This window comes from Lutzomyia longipalpis, chromosome 3 (genome assembly GCF_024334085.1).
Source record: "Lutzomyia longipalpis isolate SR_M1_2022 chromosome 3, ASM2433408v1".
Taxonomy (NCBI): domain Eukaryota; kingdom Metazoa; phylum Arthropoda; class Insecta; order Diptera; family Psychodidae; genus Lutzomyia; species Lutzomyia longipalpis.
Window position 1 is genome coordinate 21,014,331 of NC_074709.1, and position 21,721 is coordinate 21,036,051.

At 36.0% G+C, this 21,721-nt stretch overlaps 3 protein-coding genes across 5 annotated transcripts; 2 read left to right on the top strand and 1 right to left on the bottom strand.

The window, feature by feature from the left end:
• Window positions 1-2: 2 nt before the first annotated feature.
• LOC129792629 (zinc finger CCHC domain-containing protein 8 homolog) lies at window positions 3-1,747 on the top strand. The gene is made up of 2 exons (XM_055831911.1): window positions 3-1,138; window positions 1,219-1,747. The coding sequence occupies exons 1-2, from the start codon at window positions 97-99 to the stop codon at window positions 1,644-1,646; spliced, it is 1,470 nt and encodes a 489-aa protein (XP_055687886.1). The 5' UTR covers window positions 3-96; the 3' UTR covers window positions 1,647-1,747.
• On the bottom strand, window positions 1,651-5,764 carry LOC129792703 (small integral membrane protein 14). 2 transcript variants are annotated; one of them, XM_055832025.1, is made up of 2 exons: window positions 5,636-5,764; window positions 1,651-2,255 (listed from the first exon to the last, which is right to left on the bottom strand). In XM_055832025.1, the coding sequence occupies exon 2, from the start codon at window positions 2,170-2,172 to the stop codon at window positions 1,870-1,872; it is 303 nt and encodes a 100-aa protein (XP_055688000.1). In that variant the 5' UTR covers window positions 2,173-2,255; window positions 5,636-5,764; the 3' UTR covers window positions 1,651-1,869. The 2 variants fall into 2 exon arrangements, with proteins under 2 accessions (XP_055688000.1, XP_055687999.1); XM_055832024.1 differs by lacking the exon at window positions 5,636-5,764 and adding an exon at window positions 4,816-4,945.
• Window positions 5,765-6,445: 681 nt separating this feature from the next.
• LOC129792605 (sodium-dependent dopamine transporter) lies at window positions 6,446-20,912 on the top strand. 2 transcript variants are annotated; one of them, XM_055831825.1, is made up of 7 exons: window positions 6,446-6,640; window positions 11,324-11,554; window positions 15,911-16,045; window positions 17,109-17,358; window positions 18,204-18,581; window positions 18,645-19,380; window positions 19,697-20,912. In XM_055831825.1, the coding sequence occupies exons 2-7, from the start codon at window positions 11,380-11,382 to the stop codon at window positions 19,811-19,813; spliced, it is 1,791 nt and encodes a 596-aa protein (XP_055687800.1). In that variant the 5' UTR covers window positions 6,446-6,640; window positions 11,324-11,379; the 3' UTR covers window positions 19,814-20,912. The 2 variants fall into 2 exon arrangements, with proteins under 2 accessions (XP_055687800.1, XP_055687799.1); XM_055831824.1 differs by lacking the exon at window positions 6,446-6,640 and adding an exon at window positions 6,905-7,130.
• Window positions 20,913-21,721: the final 809 nt, after the last annotated feature.

Here is a 21,721-nt window from a genome sequence, read left to right on the forward strand (position 1 = left end):
AGGTTATGTTCAACTTTACCATAAAAGCTTTTTTTTTGTTTGGAATTTTGAGTGATAAAAATTAGAGGGAAATTCCTTGAAAATCCCATTGAAATCATGTCCGAAGCCCTAGATCTCAACGCCAGCGATTGCATCGTGCTGGAGGAACACATTTCCGTAGTGGACCTGGACACAACGGAGGAGGAGATTAGCGATAAAGCAGCGAACACGGAGGCAGAAAAGGAAAAACCGTTTGTTCAGTTAATTTTTCAGGATGCCGGAGCTTGTCGTGCCCTCCTGGATAGGATTAGACGTTGCGTCGAGGTGTACCTGAAGACACAGGATAAGACAGTGCGGGTTGTGACGGATGAATCTGGAGAGAAGGCGGAAATCTTTGCTGATGGCAAGGATGATGGGACTATCTTTATGGTTGACAAGAATCCCTCCACGCGGCTGAAAACCATCGAAGTCCCCGCCTATCAGTCCAGCGAGAGGACACTGCATAATGGGGAACTCCCAGAAGTTAGGCAGAGATTGCGAAAGGTCCCCATGTGCTATAACTGTGGCGATGGTCATGCCCTGAATGATTGTACATTACCACGGAATCCCGAACGTATCCGGAAGGCGCGGATGCAGATGCAGAGCAATAAGCTGGAACGCTACCACATGGATATTGAGCAGAAGTTTGCCCACCTGAAGCCGGGATGCTGCAGTGAGAACCTGAAGAAAGCACTCGGAGTGGGAAGGAAGCACCTCCCGGGATTTATCTACCGCATGCGTCTCTTGGGCTACCCACCTGGGTGGCTGGAGGAAGCAAAAGTATCACATTCAGGACTAAATTTATTTGATTCCGAAGGGCGCAGTGTGCGTCACGAAGATGTCGAGGACGGAGAAGTTGACGAGATGCGTGCCAAGTACAATCCGGAGAAGATTATTGACTTTCCCGGCTTCAATGTTGACCCACCGCTTGGGTATGTGGATGAGTCCCAATTCCACGGGGTGCCGGCAATGATGGACTACCACCGGAAGGAAGTAATGTTTAGGATGTTTGGCCTGGAAGAATCCCAACCGGGGTACAAGAAGAAGCGTTTAGGGGAATTGGAGGCATCCAATGGGGACACTCCCCCGCCTGTTGCTCTTGACATGGATATTGAGGAAGGTGGGAGAAGATTTTGGCGTAAATAAAATAAAAGCTCAAAGGTACACTCAACTAATTGATTTTGTTTGTATTTGGAATAGATTCCGAACCGAGTCCTCCGGGTGTTAATGACGAGAGTAGTCAGGATTCAAGAGGAGTGCGTGAGGAACCTGAAGGGGATTCGCAGGAAGCTCAATTATCACCATCTCTCGATGAACTTCAGGCAGCACAGGAGCGACTCCTGGAAGCTCTGAGTGCCAACAGTCCTGGGAATCCGTCCTCCCCAGCGACAATGGAGCGCCCCAAGACACCGGATAATCGCGGGAAGTCCCTCTCAACGTTACCTGGTACACCAATTCTCGTCCCCTTCTCCCCGTACTCGCACCTTCCGGATGGAGATAGATGGGCCAAGGGGGTTAGTGGAGTAATTGACTTTGAGAACCTCCCGGACAGCACGGGAAAGTACGAAAAGATGAAGAATGTACTGGAGAAAGTGCGGGAGAAGGTCTGCAAGATTCACAAAGATTAATGCATGTAGGAATTATACATTTATTTAATCCATCTTCTTTTATCTATACATCATCCTCTGGGGATTGGTGCATTAAAATAATTGTAAATTAAACTTTTTCATCGCGGTATTTTTTCAAAATAAAACACATATTACATAGCATTTAGGAGGGAAGGAAAGAGAGAATTTGTGCTAAGAGACAAAAACACGAATTGCAAGACACCAGGACCCGGGGATTTCTCTATCAGCCAACAGTTGGATCCCCATTGTTGCCGTCACTTCCGGGATGATTGGCAAGGGGCTTCTCTGTGATGTCGGCGTTCCGGCGCAGACTGCTGGGTCGCATGAAGAAGAGTATCACAGCAAAGACAATGAACATGGTCATCGTAGTGAATCCCGTGCTGTCGCTATCCCTACTGGAGGCACCCAAATCAATGCATTCCGTATCTGTGCAGTAGTTCTGGTTCTGTCGCAGCAGCGTCAGGAGGCGCCTGATGGCAATCTCATGGCTCCAAATGCATTCGCATCCATCGAATTCATCGCCCATCTTCACTGGATGATTTTCTTTGTTGCTTTCTTTTCTTAAAATTTGAAGAAGAAATTTACTTTGTTGTCTCCTCGAGGAATGTTCTGTAAAATCAAAAAAAATATTTATTTTATCAAAAAGAAATTCCCAAGGTTAGAGAGCTATAATCAATCATTTAAAATTGATTATTGTTACATGGAAAATAACACGTTTTGTTGATTAAAGGAGTTTATTCATCGATATAGGGGGATCATGACATATTTCGAGGAATCAATCGATAAATGCGTAATTTTAAAAAGAATTAAGAATAATTAGAATTTATAAGATTAACAGTTTTAGGCAACTTCCCATTGATTTTTCCTAGCTGATCTCAGTGGAAAATGATAAATCTGTTTGGCGATTTTTATTCTTTTTTCGAAAAAGTTCATTATCCACATATAAATGAATAAACGCCTTTAATCAAATTCTCGATTCTTTGAGAATTATTCACTTAAAAAAATGCAAAATTTTTCATATCTTTAAACAAAAAATTAACTCGTATTTTACAGAATTAATTACAAGAGTAAAAAATATTGTTTAAGTATGCATGACTGTAAAAATCTAGCTAGAAATACTTTTTTATTTCAGTTAAACTCAAAGAAATAAATATTTTTCTAAAACAAAACTAAAAAAAAGTCTTTAGCATAAATCTTTTTTTCTAATCTAATCCAGAGTTTTTTCAGGAAGATTTTTAATAGGTTTAAGGCGGAGGAATTGATACGTTATCTTTTTTTCTTTTCTAGGTTCTTTAGCAAAGCAATAAGTTATTTTTAGTATGACCTATTTACTTTCTGCGCCGTTAAAATTATTTTTAATGTCTTTTTCGAAATTGGACTAATTAGCGGAATTTTCTAAAAAAAAAAAGATTTCTTGAAAATTTCGAAAATTTTGACTTCAATATTTTCCAGTAAAGACAATTCTTAAACTAAGGGCTTGAATTTTCATATAAAAGGTTCTAATAAACGCTTCCTCTAATCGAATCCTTTAAGCTTTTGAAAAAATTAAAACTTTTATGCTAATTTGATGCACTTAAAGAAACTAAGAAATTTTTTTAGTGTACTAAATATGTTAAAATCAAGCTCAAAGATTTTTTATCCTTGTATCCTAATTAAAATTAAATTAATATTACTTCTTCCACTAACTAGAGCTCCTGCTTTCTTTGCGAAAGTTCAAAATGCACTGAACAAACTTTCATTGAAGCCTTTTGTACAGGACTTGTTGATCCCAGAATTTTCAATTAAATGGCAAAATTCTATTTTTAGACTTCAAAACTGAATCCCTTCGCGGAGCAACGCAAATTCCCATCCATATTATGTATTTTCCAAAATATAATGGAAATTCCGGTCTTTTTTTTTTAAATATTTTAGTGGGTTTTCCACGAAACATTAACCACCGTCTATGTTTACATGAGCTTTAATAACATTGCAATCATTTTTGTATTAAGCAATTTATTTTTATCTCTCGCAATTTAATGGGTTATCAGCCGTTATCAGTGTTTATATTATTCAAACATTTTTACTGCGAATGCTACAAATTTTATGATTTTTTGGGATTGAGCAGAGTAAGAGATTTTAATGCTAAATTAAAAAAAATGTTAATTTTAAATAAATAAGAAAATACTTGAGATTACGTTAAATTCTTTCTGTGCGGCTTTTTTGCTCTTTGCAGTGATTATTTATTTTGACGAATATTGAGGAAATATAAACATGAGAAAAAGTGATGACTTGTGCAATAGACATTAAAATATTGGCCTCCAAGCCGACACACCACTTAAGCACACTTAAGTGACCTTGTGGGGCTGTTTCTTTGGGTCAAAGAATTTTTTGATGATTTGGGCGTTTTTTTAGAGAATTTTAACAAAATGCATTTTTCCCTCATTTCCTTGACAACATTCCACAGATTTTCATTACGTGGCTTTCTTTAGTTGTCAAGTCTTAATTTTTTTTAAAACACACACTCTTTGTTTAGCAAAAGGTGGAGAAAATTAAAAGAATCGTGCAGATATTGAGCAAATTAATGTTGTTTCAAGTGGAACAGCAGAACATTTTTTTTACAGTTTTCTGTATTTTTTTTAAATAAAACTTATGGGCGGCTGAAATGAGGGCGATAAGAAAGTTGAAGGAATTGCGGTGGGGGACTGACTAATTTTTTTTGTTGTTGCTGCGAATTTATCTCATCCGCTAATAGAGAGATCGGAGTCTCTGTAACACGCCACAAAAAACCATAGAAACTGCAGAAGTTTCAATTATTATTATGTTATGTGAATTATGATGTCATCGATGCTGAATTGAGCAATAATTGGGCCACAAATGCCACAAAATCTTTCCAGCCATTTTCTCATTTGAGGTGAAAAAAAAAGAAACATTAAGTTGCCTTTATGTTAAAATACTTTTGAAGCTGGCCCCACACTTGGGTGTTACGCCCCCCTTATCAGCACTATCAATTTCCACGAAAATCGTGCTAAGAAACCACAAAAATGACAAAAATAAACAAAGAGAAAGGGAAAAATTTGCTGTTGTGGCACAAAAACATTTTTTAATTAGAAAAAAAAAATTCCACAAACACCTTCAATTTTAAATGATTTATCCACAAAGGGAGAGATTAGTAATTTAACCTTTCACTTACGTGTACTTTAGGTCACTTCTCAATTGATTTTAACATGAATTTTTGGGAAGAAATTTTTCCACATCAATTAATATTTTTTTTCTTTCCACTGACAGACACTTCTTCTTCTTCTTTTTATGTTTTGCAGCGGACACAAACAAAGTAGATGGCGCTGTGGATTTTCATTGAAAAATCGAATACATATATGTGGGAGTACTACGCCGAAAATTAAAATAAAATTTGAACTCTAACGGACTTTTTTTTTGCATTACGACAAAATTCGTGATTTCCTTGTTTTTCTCCATTTTTGGGCACAAAATACATTTTTGGAACTCCTGGGGCATTTTGGGGTGCTTTGGAGCCACCGGGGAGACCCTCTATGCGAAATTTGGGTCCCGCGGAAATTAAAAATTCGAAATTTTGACGGTTGGGAATTTCACACGCATTTTTTTTCTCGGAAATGGATTTTCGTGACTTGAAATTTTTGATGCTAAACGACGCGGCGTCGCTTCCTGGTCACAAAAAACCCAATTTCCCCGGAAAATTCGATGGAAAACGCGGGAAAATTGCGAAACACTGAAAGTTTGAGGGATATAGTATCTGTACGAACCTTTGGGAGATAGTATACAGAATTAGTACACCCTTTATGAATCTACCTTGAGCTACCCTGTTGCTACGCCGAATATCCACGCACCTGTAAAGATATTATATAGGTCGCTGGTTCGACTCCGGCTCGAAGGACCATTAAATGTACGAACTTTTGGGAGATAGTACAGAGAATTAGTACACCCGTATGAATTTATTATGAGCCACCCTGTGGCTATGCCGAATATCCACGCACCTGTAACGATATTATATAATTATCCAAGGTGCCTCCGGTGAGAAGCGATCCGGATTTTGTGCGTGGAAAGATGGCGGCAGGTAGCAAGCGTCGGTGGAATCTCTCGGGGCAAATCCCAGCGTCGGTGCACTTGTAATCCACTGAATTCCACTGTTTAGTCTTTCAGGGATCTCACTTCTAACTAATGCAAATGTTTGTAGAACTCCATTTGATTGATTATTCTGGGAAAACTTCACAAGAAAACTCCAAAATAAATTTTACACATCCTTTTATTTTTCTCCATTCGTCTTCTTATTCTTCAATTTTATTTCATTTGACAAAACCGAAGAAACTCAAGAGAAACATAATGTTTCATTATTTCAAATTTTGTGGGCCGCCAAAATTGTACCAAAAATGTACCAAAAAGGGCGCCGAATTCAAAAAGTAGCCAAAAAATGCATGAAATATTTTTTTTTCCACTTTTACGTACTAAAAAAATAATCCACAGAAAAAAAAATGAATCTCACCCCCGTAAGTAAAGCTTCCCAGTACAACATTCCTGTCGCTCCAATTTTACCTTGTAAAATTGAAATTTCCACTTTGTAAATTGCAATTTTATTCGTAAACCATCGAAATTGAGAGACTGCATGTCTTTCGCGGAGAGGCAGCAGTGTTGGGAATTTTGGGGATGGCAAAGGTGCGAAGAAGCGCAATTCACGATCACGACTTGCGCATGGCGCGAAAAGTCCTCGTTGAGTCCTTACGAGGATATTTAAGCATCCTCACCGAAGGAATAATGGTCAGTTCTTCGTCGTCGACTAACTTGGTTGCAAGTGGGCAGCAAAAGAAATCCTTTCTCTGGCCTTTGCTACCTATAAAATAAGAATTTTCCTTCTTGGTGTGGTGGTGGGAAAGGACCGTCGGTAGCTGAAAATTCACAAGGAAGAAAAATAATTTTTCAAAAAAATATCTCTGTGTCTGTTTTTGAATAATGTGATTGGGATTTCTTTGAACTTCATCTCACGAGTAAGCAAAAGTTTTTTTTTTTTTCAAAGAATCTTGTTTTCTGATTAAATATTTGGGCGCGTGCGATCGTGATCAATGGAGACAAATTTTGACGGAGTAAAGGAACAACAATAAAAAAAATTCTGAAAAAAAGCCCGTGAAAACAAGTTTTAAACCGTCTCGTTAATCTCATTTCCACATTAAAATCTTCCCTTCCCGCTCACATCGCGCGGGCTTTTGGTTGAACTTTTCTGGCCTTCACAGCACCTCCTCTGTAAGCTCTCTCCGTTGTTGGAGCAGTTTGCGTTTGGTCACAATGTGAGGTAGTTCGATTAAAAACGCGGTCAGTCGAACACAAAGTCCTTCAAGTGATTTTTATTTCACAGCAACAAATCTCTGAAAAAAATACTCATAAAATAATCCTGAATTATTGCATAAAAGACGCGTGAACGTTTATTTTTGGTGTGAAGTATTCGTGAATCCCTCAAAATGGGTTTCACGAAGAGCGAAGGTAATGAAGGAAAATCAAAAGTTTCACTGCTCAAAAAAATCTCAAAATCCTCAAAAATTGTTCAAAAATATCCTTTGATTGACGAAGAATCTCAAAAGATTCTCCAGATTTAAAAAGAAAAAATAGACTCTCAGCTGATAAAAAATCTCGTGCACAAACACTAATTAAGTCGGAAATTTTTATTAAAATTTCACTAAAGAGGAAATTAGCCGTAATTGAAAGAGTTGAAGTCTTGATAAAATTGTGTGTGAACAACCTCAGAATTATGCTGCACAATTTTTTTCACTAATTCTCAGCACTTTTCAAATACATTTTTTATGCACTTGAGGTTGTAAAGCATAAAAGGAACAGCGTGAAAGTGATGCAGATTAGTGGCAATTAATTTGCATATGTTGTGTGCCGTGTGTGTACCATAAAAATTATTTGTTTAGCAATTAAAGCCAAAAGGGCAAAAAAAAAGTTCTTTATGAGCGTAGAGAGAAAAAAAACTTTGCAAAAGAATGATGGAGTTGTAAAAATGCAAATAGAGAAATGAAAAGTTGTTTCTTTTACTTGTTTCTCAAAGTACAGTGTGGGTGTGAATAATTGTCCCATTTGTGAAGGTTTCGGTTGTTTAGTTTATTTATAAATAAGTTCATTTGCTTGAAAAAGGTTTTAAAAAATTAAATGATTTTTTTAAAACTTTCCCAATGATTTTATATTAAAGACTAAATTTAAACGCTTTTACATTATCTTTCATGACAAAAATTGAAAACCTTTAAGATGTGAAAGAAAAATCAGATTATCTTTTTATTTTTATTTGTTTTTCGATATGAATTGTGTGGAAAAAAAGAAGCTTAAAACCCTCTCTGAGCTCAATTAAACTGCTTAAATAGCTAGGTAAACAAAAATAATTTTAAATAATTTCCGAATATCAATTTCTATGCATAAATCTGTGGCTAAACTCTCCCTAAACATCCTAAAAGTGTAAAAAGTTAATCCAGATTCGTTCAGAATATTTTTGTTGTTGTTTTTCGAAATCTCATTCTAAACTTGTCTAGAAAATTCATTTTTTAACCGAAATTCTAGAAATTGCAAATAAGAATCTTATATACAATTTTCTTTTAACTTAATCCTAGTCCAATAGATTTATTTGGTACCTAAAATTAACGAAATAAAAGGATTTAGATACATCCTTTAAATCACTAATTCTGACAGAATTGAAGAAGAGTTCTACTTTTTGGAAGAGAATAGAACGTTTGAAGGACCAAAATGTTTAGTACCTTTGAATATACGGCAAACACTTAAGCATAGTTTATTAAAAAATAAAATAATTTGATTAGTTGATTAGTGGATGATTTAAGCTTTTATGAGCTTCAAAAAATATTAAAAATAACATTGCCTACGGCAGCTTTATGTTGTCTGATATGCATTTGAAATAAATCAAGATTGTTCTAGTGCTTTTAATTACCCAATAATTAGCTCAAGGGAACTATTTTTATAAGAAACAAAGAAAAGGTATTAACTTAACAGAAAAAAATCTTAGGGCCATCATTTTATGAATTTCAATTAAAATTAGTTCTTACCACATCCATCATAATTAAAACGAAAAAAACCAACGGAAATGGGTTAATTTATTTCCAATAGAAGAATATTCATTTGAATAAGAGAAACATTTCATTCAGGGACGGTAATTGCGACAATTGCGAGTTCTTATAGTCTATGTATTAAGTGTTAAGCTCAATAATTGCTAATATTGTTTTATTGCCAAGAAAAATCTACTTCAACAAACTTGCTGTAAATTGATATTATTTGTCCACGTTTTTTAAACCGAGTCATGCGAGTAGAGTAACATGTACATATTCTAAAAAAAAATGTAGCATATTCTCAGTCAAAACTACAAAGTAAGAAAAAAAAAGTATGAGTGCAAATATAGCTTCAATATTCTCAGCAATATAAATTCTTTATGGCATTTAGATACCTGTTTTCTTGTGCTGTGTGACTCACCTTTCGTGTGATTTTTATCGAAACCGCGTGGATATTTCCACTCTGTTGTGGGAATTTATTACAAATTGACCCACAAAATATGGAAAATAAAACTCTTTCAATGTTTTGTGGTTTGTTTTCTGTAGGAAGATTCAAGAAAAAAACATCTCTGATTACTTAATACGCACAGGTAGGAAGTTAATCACTAATTAATTCCACCTGGAAGAATTGATAAAATCGCATTCGGAATCATCGAAAGATATCGGAGATGAAGTCTTTTGTATGGCGTCTGACTTTCAGGTTTAATTTTCAAGGAAAATTACCATAAAAATACAAATATTTAATGTTTAGACGAAATTCGGGGAACTCTTCTACAGCCATTACCTCACACGTTTCTTCGTGTTTTTCTTTCTCACCTAATATAGCCCAACAATTCGAAGAAATAATATGCAAATTTATTCAAAATTGTTCAAAATAAAAAAATCCCCGCAGATTATTGGCACGTTGCAGAGATTTTTTTCAAACAACAACACACAATAAAAGTGAAAGAATAAATTCTTAGGTTTAATATCTTTTTTTATGATTATTTTTTTCCAATGGAATTTTTATGTATGCAAGCAAAGCTATTTATGATAAATCAATCAATCAATTCGGATTTTATTTGATGAATGATGCAACTTTTTTTATTAATCTCTTTTAAAGAATTTTTAAATCTACCGATATTTCTGATTTTGAAGATTGGTGCAATAATAAAAAAATTATAATAAACCCTTCATAAAGAAAAAAAAATTTAAAAATCCAAAATCGTAAATTTCAATCAATATTGGCTCGAATCCTAAGACCAAAAAATTCCTTAAAATTTCCGAACAAATTCTACTTTCACCGATTTTTTTTGGTCGCAGAATCAGACTCATTATTCGGGAATTTAAACTGCGAGATGATTTTTAATAGCCTATGAAAGTCAACGCGTGAAAAATTTTTTCATACTTTTCCGATTTTTAAACGCTAAAATAGGAAGAAATCGAATTTTAAAAGTCACAAGCTCGGACCATAAAAAAACCATGAAAAATAAACAATTTTTCTTAAAATAAAAATATAAATGAATTTCCTTTCTATAACATTCTACACATTAAAATAATATTAGATAGTATGTGTTTAAAATTATCCATTAATTTATTAATTAATTAATATTCAACCTAAATAATATTATAGATAAAATCAATATGAAAGAGCTTTCTGAAAATGATTCTAAACAATATAAATTTCACATGACGTATTAGAAGCTCCTGTTTAGCGATAAATTAGAGAGCCCCACACTATTAGAAGTGACGGAAGAATTTGCGAGTTGGGAGAAATAAAACATTTTTCGAAAGCAGGAAATGGACTTGATCGGAGCTTTTGGTCAACAGTGGGCGGAAATTGAGGATTTTCCATAGTCCTTTCGAACAGCGATGCAACATCTCCTCCCACTCCCTCCCGTTTAGGGGTACCCCTTTTGGCTGTTTAAGTGGTTGGACGTTTTTTTTTGCCCAACGAGAAGGGTAACTTCAAACACACGCGCGATTTGTTAAAAGCTCCCCCACTGGGTGGGGAGGGGGTGAAAGTGTACGGGGGCGATGTGAGAAGGACACGTATCAATGTACAACAACACTCTGACTTGTCAAACGTAGATTTATTTATAAAATAATTTCATTTGGCACAATTTCCATTAAGCACCCGTTCGCCTCTCGAGCTTCTCGGGGTGATTGAGTGCTAATGAATGGTTTCGATGGGGAAGAGCTTTAGAAGCTCTGTGACGACACATTGTGCCCGGAGACTCAAAAGGAGGTCTCGAGTGCCGGTAAATTGAGGCATCCTGCCTACGCATACATGTAGTGCTATTTTACACACACAACTTTTCCCATCTATAGTTCTTCATTTCCTGATACAATTTTAGCTTTTTAAACAATTTTTTGTCACGTAACAATGATGATTTTTCAATCATTCACTTCCTCTGGTGTAATGAAAGCTTTTCAATTTTGTAGAGATACATACTTATTTTCATTCACGAGAAGCTTTTGATGAGCTTTTACGAAAGCCACGGGGGTGTTTATATTTAGTAGGTAAAGAAAAAGCGGATATTTCATTCATTAATTTCATTCATTCAAATTTCCACGAAGGATCCTCAAAAGGCTCCTTGAAGCCTAATTTTAGATTTGATATTTATATGAAAAAAAAATTTTTTTTAGAAAATCCAGAGACTGGCGTCGTAGCTGACAAGGATAAGGAAGGCGTCGTCCTGGCGATGGCGCCGATTGGACAAGTCGTCAAGTCCAGAACGCCCAGGAATGAGCTTACGCAGACCGATGAGCGGGAAACATGGTCGGGCAAGGTGGATTTTCTCCTCTCTGTGATTGGATTCGCGGTGGATTTAGCCAACGTCTGGAGGTTCCCGTACTTGGTCTTCAAGAACGGAGGAGGTATGAGACTTTTCACTTTTAGCTGTGATTTTCATGGTACTAAATATATTTTTTTACGATGTGTTTACAAAACCTATAAAATAAGATTGATAGTAATGGGGTGCTTTTGTGGATGATGTGCTCACTCTGTTCTTGATATGTACTCCTGGAAGGTTATTTGGTATGAAGGATTTTCAGGAAAAATCTGTAAAAATTTATGCGCGAGATGAATTTTTTTTTTGAGATTCTTGTCTGTTTTTCTTGCTTTTAAAATACCTACATAGAGGAATTTGGGATTAATTGCTTTTTTTTAAACTTAAAATTAATTGCGGAATAAAAGGTAAAATAATTATTGTGATACATGCCCCTTTTTCCCATTTATGAATATTTATTTTTCTTTCTACTTGTTCAACATTATTCCAGACCCACGAAAAATTCTCAGATTATTGAGACAACCCAATAAAATTCATAAACATTTTCTTATCTCTGGAGTTCTTATCAATTTTCAAAATATTATCAAAAGTAAACTATATTGCAAAGTGCATTGACTTCTTCCAAAATCAATGATGTTTAAAATAAATATTTTATTGATTTTTGTGATAAAACTAATAGGGTGGCTCATGTGACAAAAATTTCATGTAGTATCATATTTAAATTTTCAATTGAAACCTACTCAATGCACAACATTTTATTGCTTCAGCTCACGTTCTTTTGGTTCTAAAAAGACTTCTACAAAAACTCTTTCTAATTATTTTAGATTTTAGTTTTTTTTTCTAAAATTCAATTTCCTAATTTTTTCTTTTGAAGAGTTGTGAAAGAAAATTATGTTTATAAAAAAAAAACCCGATGAGATTCGAACCCACATTTATTAAATTCCTTTGTGATTAGAACCTCTCGACTAATTAATGAATTTTTCATGAATAAAAATCTAGAATTCTAAAGAAAATGTTAAAAGATTCATTGAGATCTTATCAAAATACTCAGAATCTTTCAAGGAATCTGTGTAAAAAAAAACTATGATAAAAATCAAAGCTCAACATGAATGCCATTTTGATAAAATATCGTGAAAGAATAAGTGGCAGGAGTGGCTATATGGGAAGCATAAGAAAAGGAGGGAAAAAAGAGTCAATTTCCATGGTTGTGCTGCGAAGAGATTTTAGGAGTGGAAAATTGCACTCAACAGGTTCTATATTATGTGACTTTTCCTCCGGAGCGGAACGACGAGGCTGCCACACAATTTCTCACAAGGAGTGGAACCCCCTTCTCCTCCTAGAAGAGCTCATGGTTGCGCGAACAATCGTCAAGTGGATAAATGGATGAGGTGATTTGTGCGAGGAAAGGAGATGTATGACGGAAGTTGGCGGGAGGTGGGAGTGCGGGAGGGTGGCAAAATAGTCGGCCTTTCACTTAAAATTACACATGAATCAAAACCCCAAGTAGAGAGGCTTTTCTTGTGTGCCTGGAGAAAAGTCAGTGAGTGTGGAAAATGGAGGGTCAATGTTCTACTTGACTTATCGTCATACATTTTCACGACAATTTCTCATTTTATTTCCCCCCAATCCTTCGCAAATGGCACCGGGGGTGTGAGGAAAGGAAATTGTTGCAATAATAAAAAAAATTCTACTACCGCCCGTCTCTTTTTTCTTGCTACTTTCATACATATATTGTGAGCTGAGAGCAGCCTCCTTTTGAGCCTCTCACACACCATTCAGTGTGGTTTAGCAAGTGTTTAAGGGAATTTCCAATTCGATTAGCTTCAAAGCTTTTCCTCATCCACTATGTTATATAGATATTTTCTATCGAGCACCCCCACCTCTTGTGAGATTTTCCCTCCATATAGTGTGTCATCATGTCGTGATTTCTTCCAAAATGGAAAAATAAAATCGTATTACGTGCAATATCTTTGATATCACAATTTTCCACCACACCCACCCTCCCCTAAATTCGAATCCGATTTATGCTGTCGATTCAATTATCGACGAAGCTCTGCGCTTTTTTTTTCTTTCTTCCTTGTCTCAGACTAAACCCGGAAAAATCCCACCCACTTATTAAAAAATCCCCTCTCAAGGGGATGACACTGTGTCCACGCTTAAATCATCCCCCTCTTTGTAATTTTTGATTTTTTTTTCAGAGAATATTGTGTAAAAGTCCTCTCTGACTCTTCTCTATTGTAACATATTTTGCATAGAGAAATTGACAATACACCTTGACACACTCCTAAAGGACGCAAAAATACAACATAACTCAATTTAGCATCGTCAAAGGAGTGAATAATTGATTATATTCGGGCAAAGAGGCATTCTCCTTTTGCATCATCTTCCTTTTGTGGGGTCTCCCCAAACTCATTCCTCATATTTCATCTAACTTTTCCCATTTTCCCTCAAAGATGCAAATTCAAGAGACATTCGTGGTTCTTTGGAATAAATTCACTGAGACTGTCTCATTTTGTTTAGTTTCTTTCTTAATTTTTGAAATTTTAATTGGTCTTTTTGAGAAAATTGTGTGAAAATCTTTAAAAACTTTTTCTAAGAAAAGCTCGCGTCATCAAAGTTTTTGTAATTGTAGAAAAGTTTCATTTTAATTATTTAAATGGAATGATTCATTTGGGCATATCCGAATAAGTTTGAGGATTCACGGGATTTTCAGTTATTTTCCTAAGCTAATTTCGCTTTCATCAAGTCTACAAAGTGTGATACACCAAATAGTTTCGAATAGTCCTTAAAAAATTAAAAGAAATCCTTTTCCCATAATTCTTAGGAGAAAGCAAAAAAATTCAGTTCAATTACTCATTCCTTTTCTTTTAAATTCAACATGAAAAATCCCTCCTCTTAGCAACATCTCATTGCAGCCTAATTAAGCAACAATCCACACAGATTAATTGGCGAAAAATTTAAGTAAGTAGGATCCCACAAAATTAATTTAGTATATAAGAATTCCCACAGCGTCCGTGGGAGACGGCGTGTAAGCTGTTCTGTGGGAAAAAATCACTTAAGACTTCATCTCTTTCGCCCCTCGAGCATTAAAGGGATTTTCCGGTGGGAGGGTGGTAGGAAAATGGATTGGAATGTGATGATTTCTCTGGACATGGGGAAGGGGGTTTGAAGGATAAAAAGCCATCGAGAAGAAAAGGACAATGTGACGAGAAAGATGAAGAATCGAGAAAAGTGTTGGAATGAATGGGGGCTGAGAGGAAGGATTTAAAAAGATGAATGAGGAAGTGCTTTTGAATAAATTTTCTCTATTACAGTGCGTCGCAGATTTAAATGTCTTTTAGTTGCGGGAAATGGGAAATTTATTATAAAATGTTCTTCTTGTTTTATCATGGAAAATAATTATCATTCTTCCAGTTTTCCATTAATGTGAAAAGTCAATTGTTTTTAAAATGGATTTCAACGGAATTTTTTTCAAAATAATAAATAATACAAAAAGCTCAGGGAAATAGCTATATAGAAATGTGAAGAAAAATAAATGGGAGAAATTCAAGAAATTCCTTTTTATGGAAATCTTTTCCGTATGCCAAAAGGAACGAAGACACATGAAAAATTCAACTCCAACAACTAAGTAGATAAGTTATGAGACATTGAGGATGACAAGCAAAGTGGTGAAGATTTCACACTTCAACCCTCCCTCTTGGGAGACCTCTCTCACTCAGCTTATTCGCATTTCCCTTTCTGGTGGCATACAATTTCCCGTCGATTTCTCCATTCGTCCGTTCGTCTTCCTCTCTGGCACTGAAAGCACTCTCTCAGACGGATAGTGTGGTGGTTTCTTTCTTTTTTCCATTGAAATCCACAATGATGCCGCCGATTGATCACAGAATACGCTAAATGATCTCCTTCTCTTGCCCACCCCCTAAGCCACACGCATGGAGCTTTCGTGTCAGAGGCACACGCAGGAAGATACCACATCCTGGGGCTGCTTTAGACATAATCCATCTGGAAACGGAAGTAGACTCATTTTCCTCTCTATCCCTCCCAGGATTTTCTTCACACACAAAACTTTTGCGCCAATTTCAGCGAGAAAATTCACACAATCTCTGCGAAATTTAATGCTAATCCTCGCCCATTTTTCACACACCCCTCCTATTGAAAAAAAATCCCCCCACCCAGACTCTGCGTTGCATATAGCTTCAGGGATGTTTACACAATTTTCAATCACAATTTTCCATCATGCTGGACAAAATAAAGTTTCAAACTTGATTACCGCGTCAACAAACGAGGTAATTTGCAACACAAGACTCCGCAAATGATGCGGATACTCCTGAGCACAGGGGGATCTGTAAAGAAAAGAAAAGCCTCAGGGTCCAGCTAATTTATTCACAAATATATTCTTGTTATTTTAAATAATCTGAATGATTTTTATTTTTACCTTTTGCAGGAGCTTTCCTCGTTCCTTACTGCATCATGTTGGTTGTTGGTGGGATACCGCTCTTCTACATGGAATTGGCTCTTGGGCAGTTCAACAGGAAAGGCGCCATCACCTGCTGGGGACGACTAGTACCACTTTTTAAAGGTAAAATCCTTTATTTAAATAATGAAAATTTTATCCTTAACACTGAGAGAAAAATTATTTCACTCTTAAAAAATATGATTATAAAAGAACCGAAGTAATGAGTTAAAAAACAACGAATAAAGTGAAGACGATAAAGAATAAAATGGAGACGATTTAAATATTCAAAATGACTAAAATTTGGTCAAATATTCGAAACCGTCAAAGCAACAGAAGTTATTTAGGTAAAATAGCAGAATAAAAGTATCAAAAGAGTAGAAGTTATTCAGTAAAAGGATATTAAATCAGCTTCCAATATTTAAATTGGTCAAAACAATCGAAGTACTTTAGTGAAATTGAGAGAATGATTCAGTTAAATTAAATTGATCAAAATAGTCGTTCGTTAAATGAAATTGTAAATTATCTTTCACCAATTGAATTAGTGAAATTAGTAGAAATGGCAAAAATTTTAGTAAAAGTAAATTGTTGGAAGATAATTTTTTTTTTACAATGATTTTCGTTCTCCCAAACCTTGTTTTTTTCCAGTGCTAATTTCTCTAAACTAAAAAAAAATTTTTAGCATAAACAACAGTTTAATTTTAAGGAAAATCATTTTCCGCTGAATTTTCATTCAAGTGTGTATTATTATTATTATTTCTGTAGTATACGATGTCTCCCCATCGTTCAATAGAGTTATCATTTTTTCTCGTACCGCTAAATCGACATTACGACACACATGAAGTGAATTTCTTCCATTGTGCTCCACTCTGTAATGATGTGCACTTACCCTTTTGTAACATCCCCATATACTTACTTTGCCATTTGGGGGTGGTTTGGGAGGTGAATTTGCGGTGTCGTCGCCAACAAAAGAAGAAAAGTTCCCCCTATATGAGAGGGACGAGATTTATCGCGTAAAAGCGAAAAAGTGGAAGAAAAGGGAGAAAGTTGATGCCTTTTCACTGTGGTGGATTTTTCATTTGGTCCTATTTGGACATTTTTTGTGTGCCATGTTTGTGTCATCATAAAAATCCACATGTTATGCTGTCAAGTTCACCTTTATGTAATACTTTCATCGTCCTACACATAGGAATTGGCTATGCGGTGGTCTTAATCGCTTTCTACGTGGACTTCTACTACAACGTGATAATTGCGTGGTCGCTGAGATTCTTCTTTGCCTCATTCACGGACGTTCTGCCATGGACATCATGCAACAATGCCTGGAACACGGAAAGATGTCGGGAGTTTGATAGCAATCCAGACATCAATTACACCCTCATCAACGAGACCACACCGATGCCAACCACCAAATTCGCCTCAGCTGCCTCAGAGTACTTCAAGTGAGTACCTATTTTCCTAAAATGCTTTTGGCTTTGATTTTAAACACCGACCTTTCATTACCTATTCAATTTAGGGTAGTACCACCTAACACTATATTCTTTAGTTATTTTTTTTAATCGGAATTTTTAGGGGTGAAAATGTACAAAGAATATGTAGTTGTTTAAGATTTTATTTTATCGATTTTATAAATTCTAAAATTTTAAATTAAAAAATGAGTTTTGTTTTTTTGATCCAATATTAGGCAAAGAATGATTTAAGAATAAAAACCTTTATAGGATTAAAGAAAAATATATAATTTGCTATATATTTAACCCTTGCTCATTAACTTTAAAAAGCTCGCCTGAAGAAAAAGCTTTAAAGTAAGCAACAAGAACTAAACGGATTAATGTTCTTGTTGCTTTCTTAAAGCTTTTCCTTCTGTTGAGCTTTTAAAACTTTTAACTTTTAAAAGCTCTCCTAAACCGAAAATGAAGTATTTAACCGTTTTTGGCTTTCGTCGTATTCTGAACTCAATGCATTGCATTTATTTAAACCTAGAGTTCGAATAAGTTTATATTTAACTCGCTGACTTTAATTTTTTTAAGCGTGTTCTATAAAAAAAGAAAGATTTCAATCCCTAAACTTCATAAATTCATTATTTTTCATCAAAAAGAAATTTATTTAAATCGGCTTATCATTTTCTGGCTTTGAAATAAAAAGTTTAAATCAAAGAATAATTTACCAAACTAAGATTTGATTGAATTGAAGATTAAAAGTTTTTATCCCTTTATCGTGTTTGAAAAATAATTACAAAAAAGAATTTACCCGATTTTGATAATTTTTTATTTATTATTCTGCGGAACAGTCGCTACATCTTGGAGCTCAATGAGAGTGATGGAATTCACGATTTGGGCATTATCAAATGGGAGATGGCACTGTGCCTCCTGGCCGTATACCTCATCTGCTACTTCTCCCTGTGGAAGGGTATCAGTACATCGGGGAAGGTTGTGTGGTTCACCGCCCTCTTCCCCTACGTTGTACTCCTGATTCTCCTCATCCGGGGGATTACTCTTCCTGGCTCAGCGGATGGTATTCGGTACTATCTGAGTCCCAACTTTGATGCCATTTATGACTCTGAAGTATGGGTTGATGCAGCCACGCAGGTCTTCTTCTCACTAGGTCCAGGATTTGGTGTTCTCCTTGCGTATGCTTCCTACAATAAATACCACAACAACGTTTACAAGTTTGTTGAAAAGAGTTCGTATTCACTTTATTGAGGGATACTGATTGAGGATTCTTTTTCCAGGGATGCCCTGTTGACGAGTTTCATTAACTCAGCTACGAGCTTTGTAGCTGGTTTCGTCATTTTCTCCGTTCTCGGGTACATGGCGCACACATCCAATCAGGACATTAGGGACGTTGCCACGGAGGGTCCTGGGTTGGTGTTCATTGTGTACCCAGCTGCAATTGCCACAATGCCCGGAAGTATCTTCTGGGCACTCATCTTCTTCATGATGCTCCTCACATTGGGCCTAGATAGCTCCTTTGGTGGCTCTGAGGCCATCATTACAGCCCTCAGTGATGAATTCCCCAAAATTGGCCGAAATCGCGAGATCTTTGTAGCCTGCCTGTTCTCCCTGTACTTTGTCGTGGGGCTCGCAAGCTGCACTCAGGGTGGATTCTACTTCTTCCAACTGCTAGATCGCTACGCGGCCGGCTACTCCATCCTCATTGCGGTATTCTTCGAAGCAATCGCCGTGTCCTGGATCTATGGGGTGCAGCGCTTCTGTGACGACATTGAGGACATGATTGGCTTCCCACCTGGACTGTACTGGCGTGTGTGCTGGAAATTCGTAGCGCCAATCTTTCTGCTCTTCATCATTCTCTATGGGCTAATTATGTATGAACCACTTAGCTATGAGGACTATGTCTATCCAGGATGGGCAAATACACTTGGGTGGTGTATTGCTGGATCCTCAATGGGGATGATTCCCATCATTGGTACCTACAAGTTCCTCACGACTCCTGGTTCGTTCATTCAGGTAATTTTGATATTAATTGTAATTGAACCGTTTAATTTTTTGATCTCGAAAATCAAGATGGCCGCCATCCGCCATTTCGTCGATAGATCTTTCAAAATCAGTTAAGTCGTTAGGCCAATATGGCTGCCTAAATACAAAACAAACAAGAACGAAAATGCTTTTCAATAGAACTGAAAAACAGCTTGACCGATTTCAATCAAATCAGATTCAAATGAAAAAATCCAAGAACCTCTACAAATGTCAAGAATGTCGCTCTTTTGCAAAATGCTCTCAAAATCGACAAAAATAGAATAAATTAATTTTTTTTTCCAAACAGCGCTTCAAGAAGCTTACAACACCCTGGCGGGATACTCAGGTGGCCAATGCCAATGGGATTGAGTCAGTACACGTGCAAGTCCGCCTAACTGACGCAAAAGATGCCGAAGAAGTTTGAGTTGCACCATGGACGAGATTTAGAATTTACTACGTGTAGTAATTATTTCATTAATTTAGCCGATAGTCGAGCAATTTCTATGACGAAATTGCTTTATTTATTACTAAAAAAAAAGAGCCTAAAGCTCTTTCTTGTTTTTCATTTCAATCCCTTCAGTTATCTGTTGTTGGGATTTTTGCAAGAAATGTTTTTCTTTTAATTTTATTTGTATAGAATTTATATAGAATTGTATAGAATTTAGGATCCGCATTGAAAGTTTTCTTTGTAAGAATCTTTGATTGAATGAGAAAAATCAAAGAAAATTAATTTTTTTGTCGATATAGTGCGGAAATGCTGTGTAGATAATAGAATTGTTTCATACAAGATCGAAAGTAAGTTTATATATAGGATGCTATATAATAGGAGAAAATAATGAGCAAGATAAATAAATTAACCATATAGGTAGTAAGAAAACATGTAATTTAGCAAGAAAAAGCAAAGTGTAAATTGAGCTTTAAAAAAAACTGAGAAAGAGATGTTCGATCATATCCGAAAAGTTCGTTCAAAGTATTTATAGATAAAAAAAAAACATCCCAAAATGGATAAAAAATACTCAAAGTTGTGACAAATCCTTTTATATGAGCTTTTGTAGTTTTTTCTTTGTAGATTTTCCACAAAAAAACTGAGGAGTTTTTCGAAAAAAATTTTGATCAAAGTTGAAGAAAAATTCACTTTTTTGGAAATATTTTACACAGCCATTAAAATATTTCCTTAAAAAGAAATTTAATTTAATTTAGATTTTAAGCTTTTAATCTAGATTTTTCTAGATTAAAAGCTTTCAACTCTGCTTAGAATGCGACTGTTGATAGGTTTTCTTATATAAGAGAGAATGCCTCATACAGCCATTTGGGGTATTCTCTTAAAATTAAGAGAACATCAGAGTATAACGTTTTGGAAGAAAAACTCTCTCAGAAAAATAATTTTTGCTCACATTGAAGGACTTCCGGCTCACAAACAGCCATTGTGGGATGAAACTCCTTGGCGTGATGCGATGAATTTGCTTGTTAGCCTTCCTTTGGTGGTTTTTATTAATAAATTATTATTTTTATTTGAACCACGACCATGTCTCTTATTTTAAAAGAAAACGAGATGGATGGCATGAGGAAAAATATCTTCGTCTCACTCTGCTTTTTGTGGTGGTTGAGTGTGGAACGTGTGGAATTTACCACTACATGCGCGAGTTTTGTGGAATGTGTGGAAAAACATTTTAAAAAATTAATTTTCCGTGGAAAAACTTATTTTCGGGGCGCCAAAAGTTGGCGGGTGGCTCAGGGGGGCCCAAAGTACGTTCAGTAAAAATTTGGGGGCGCAACTCCCCGGATTTTTTTGGGGAATTTGCACGACTTTTTCTGGCGCGGATTTTGAGTGTTTTAAACTGGGGACGCCAAACGACGCGGCGTCGCTTCCTGGTCACAAAAAACGTAATTTCGCTGGGAAATTCGGCGGAAAACGCGAGAAAATTGCGAAAAACTAATTGTGGGAGGGAGACAGTATCAGTGACGTACACTGTCTCATTTTCTCTTTCTCTTGTATGTAGTGGTGGCATTTGGAACTACATTTAGGGCGCCAAATTCAAAAAGTAGTCAAAAAAGCATGAAAATTATATGGGGGCGCTACGAAGGGGGGCTCTGGGGGGGAAATGAATATCGTTGGTAAAAACCGCCTGATATGAGGAGCCTCTGTACCTTTCATCGCGATCGGACCAACGGTGTTGAAATGCAAAGCTGAACAGACACGAAATCCTTTTTTATTGAATAAAAAAAATAGATAGATGAAACCCACCCCCATACAGCCGGAAGAATTCCATAAGGATTAGCAGAGACACACTGAGAGAGAGGGATGAACAAGAAGGGATGCAGCAACCCCAAA

Bases quoted from the DNA above. Each gene is read 5' to 3' on its own strand.
- LOC129792605 (XM_055831824.1), top strand. From the start codon at position 7,109: ATGGGTTTCACGAAGAGCGAAG. The intron at 16,046-17,108 runs GTAAAATCCTTT...TCCTACACATAG, and splicing joins ACTAGTACCACTTTTTAAAG to GAATTGGCTATGCGGTGGTC. The intron at 19,381-19,696 runs GTAATTTTGATA...TTTTCCAAACAG, and splicing joins CTCCTGGTTCGTTCATTCAG to CGCTTCAAGAAGCTTACAAC.
- LOC129792703 (XM_055832025.1), bottom strand. From the start codon at position 2,172: ATGGGCGATGAATTCGATGGATGCGAATGCATTTGGAGCCATGAGATT.
- LOC129792629 (XM_055831911.1), top strand. From the start codon at position 97: ATGTCCGAAGCCCTAGATCTCAACGCCAGCGATTGCATCGTGCTGGAG. The intron at 1,139-1,218 runs GTGGGAGAAGAT...TATTTGGAATAG, and splicing joins TGACATGGATATTGAGGAAG to ATTCCGAACCGAGTCCTCCG.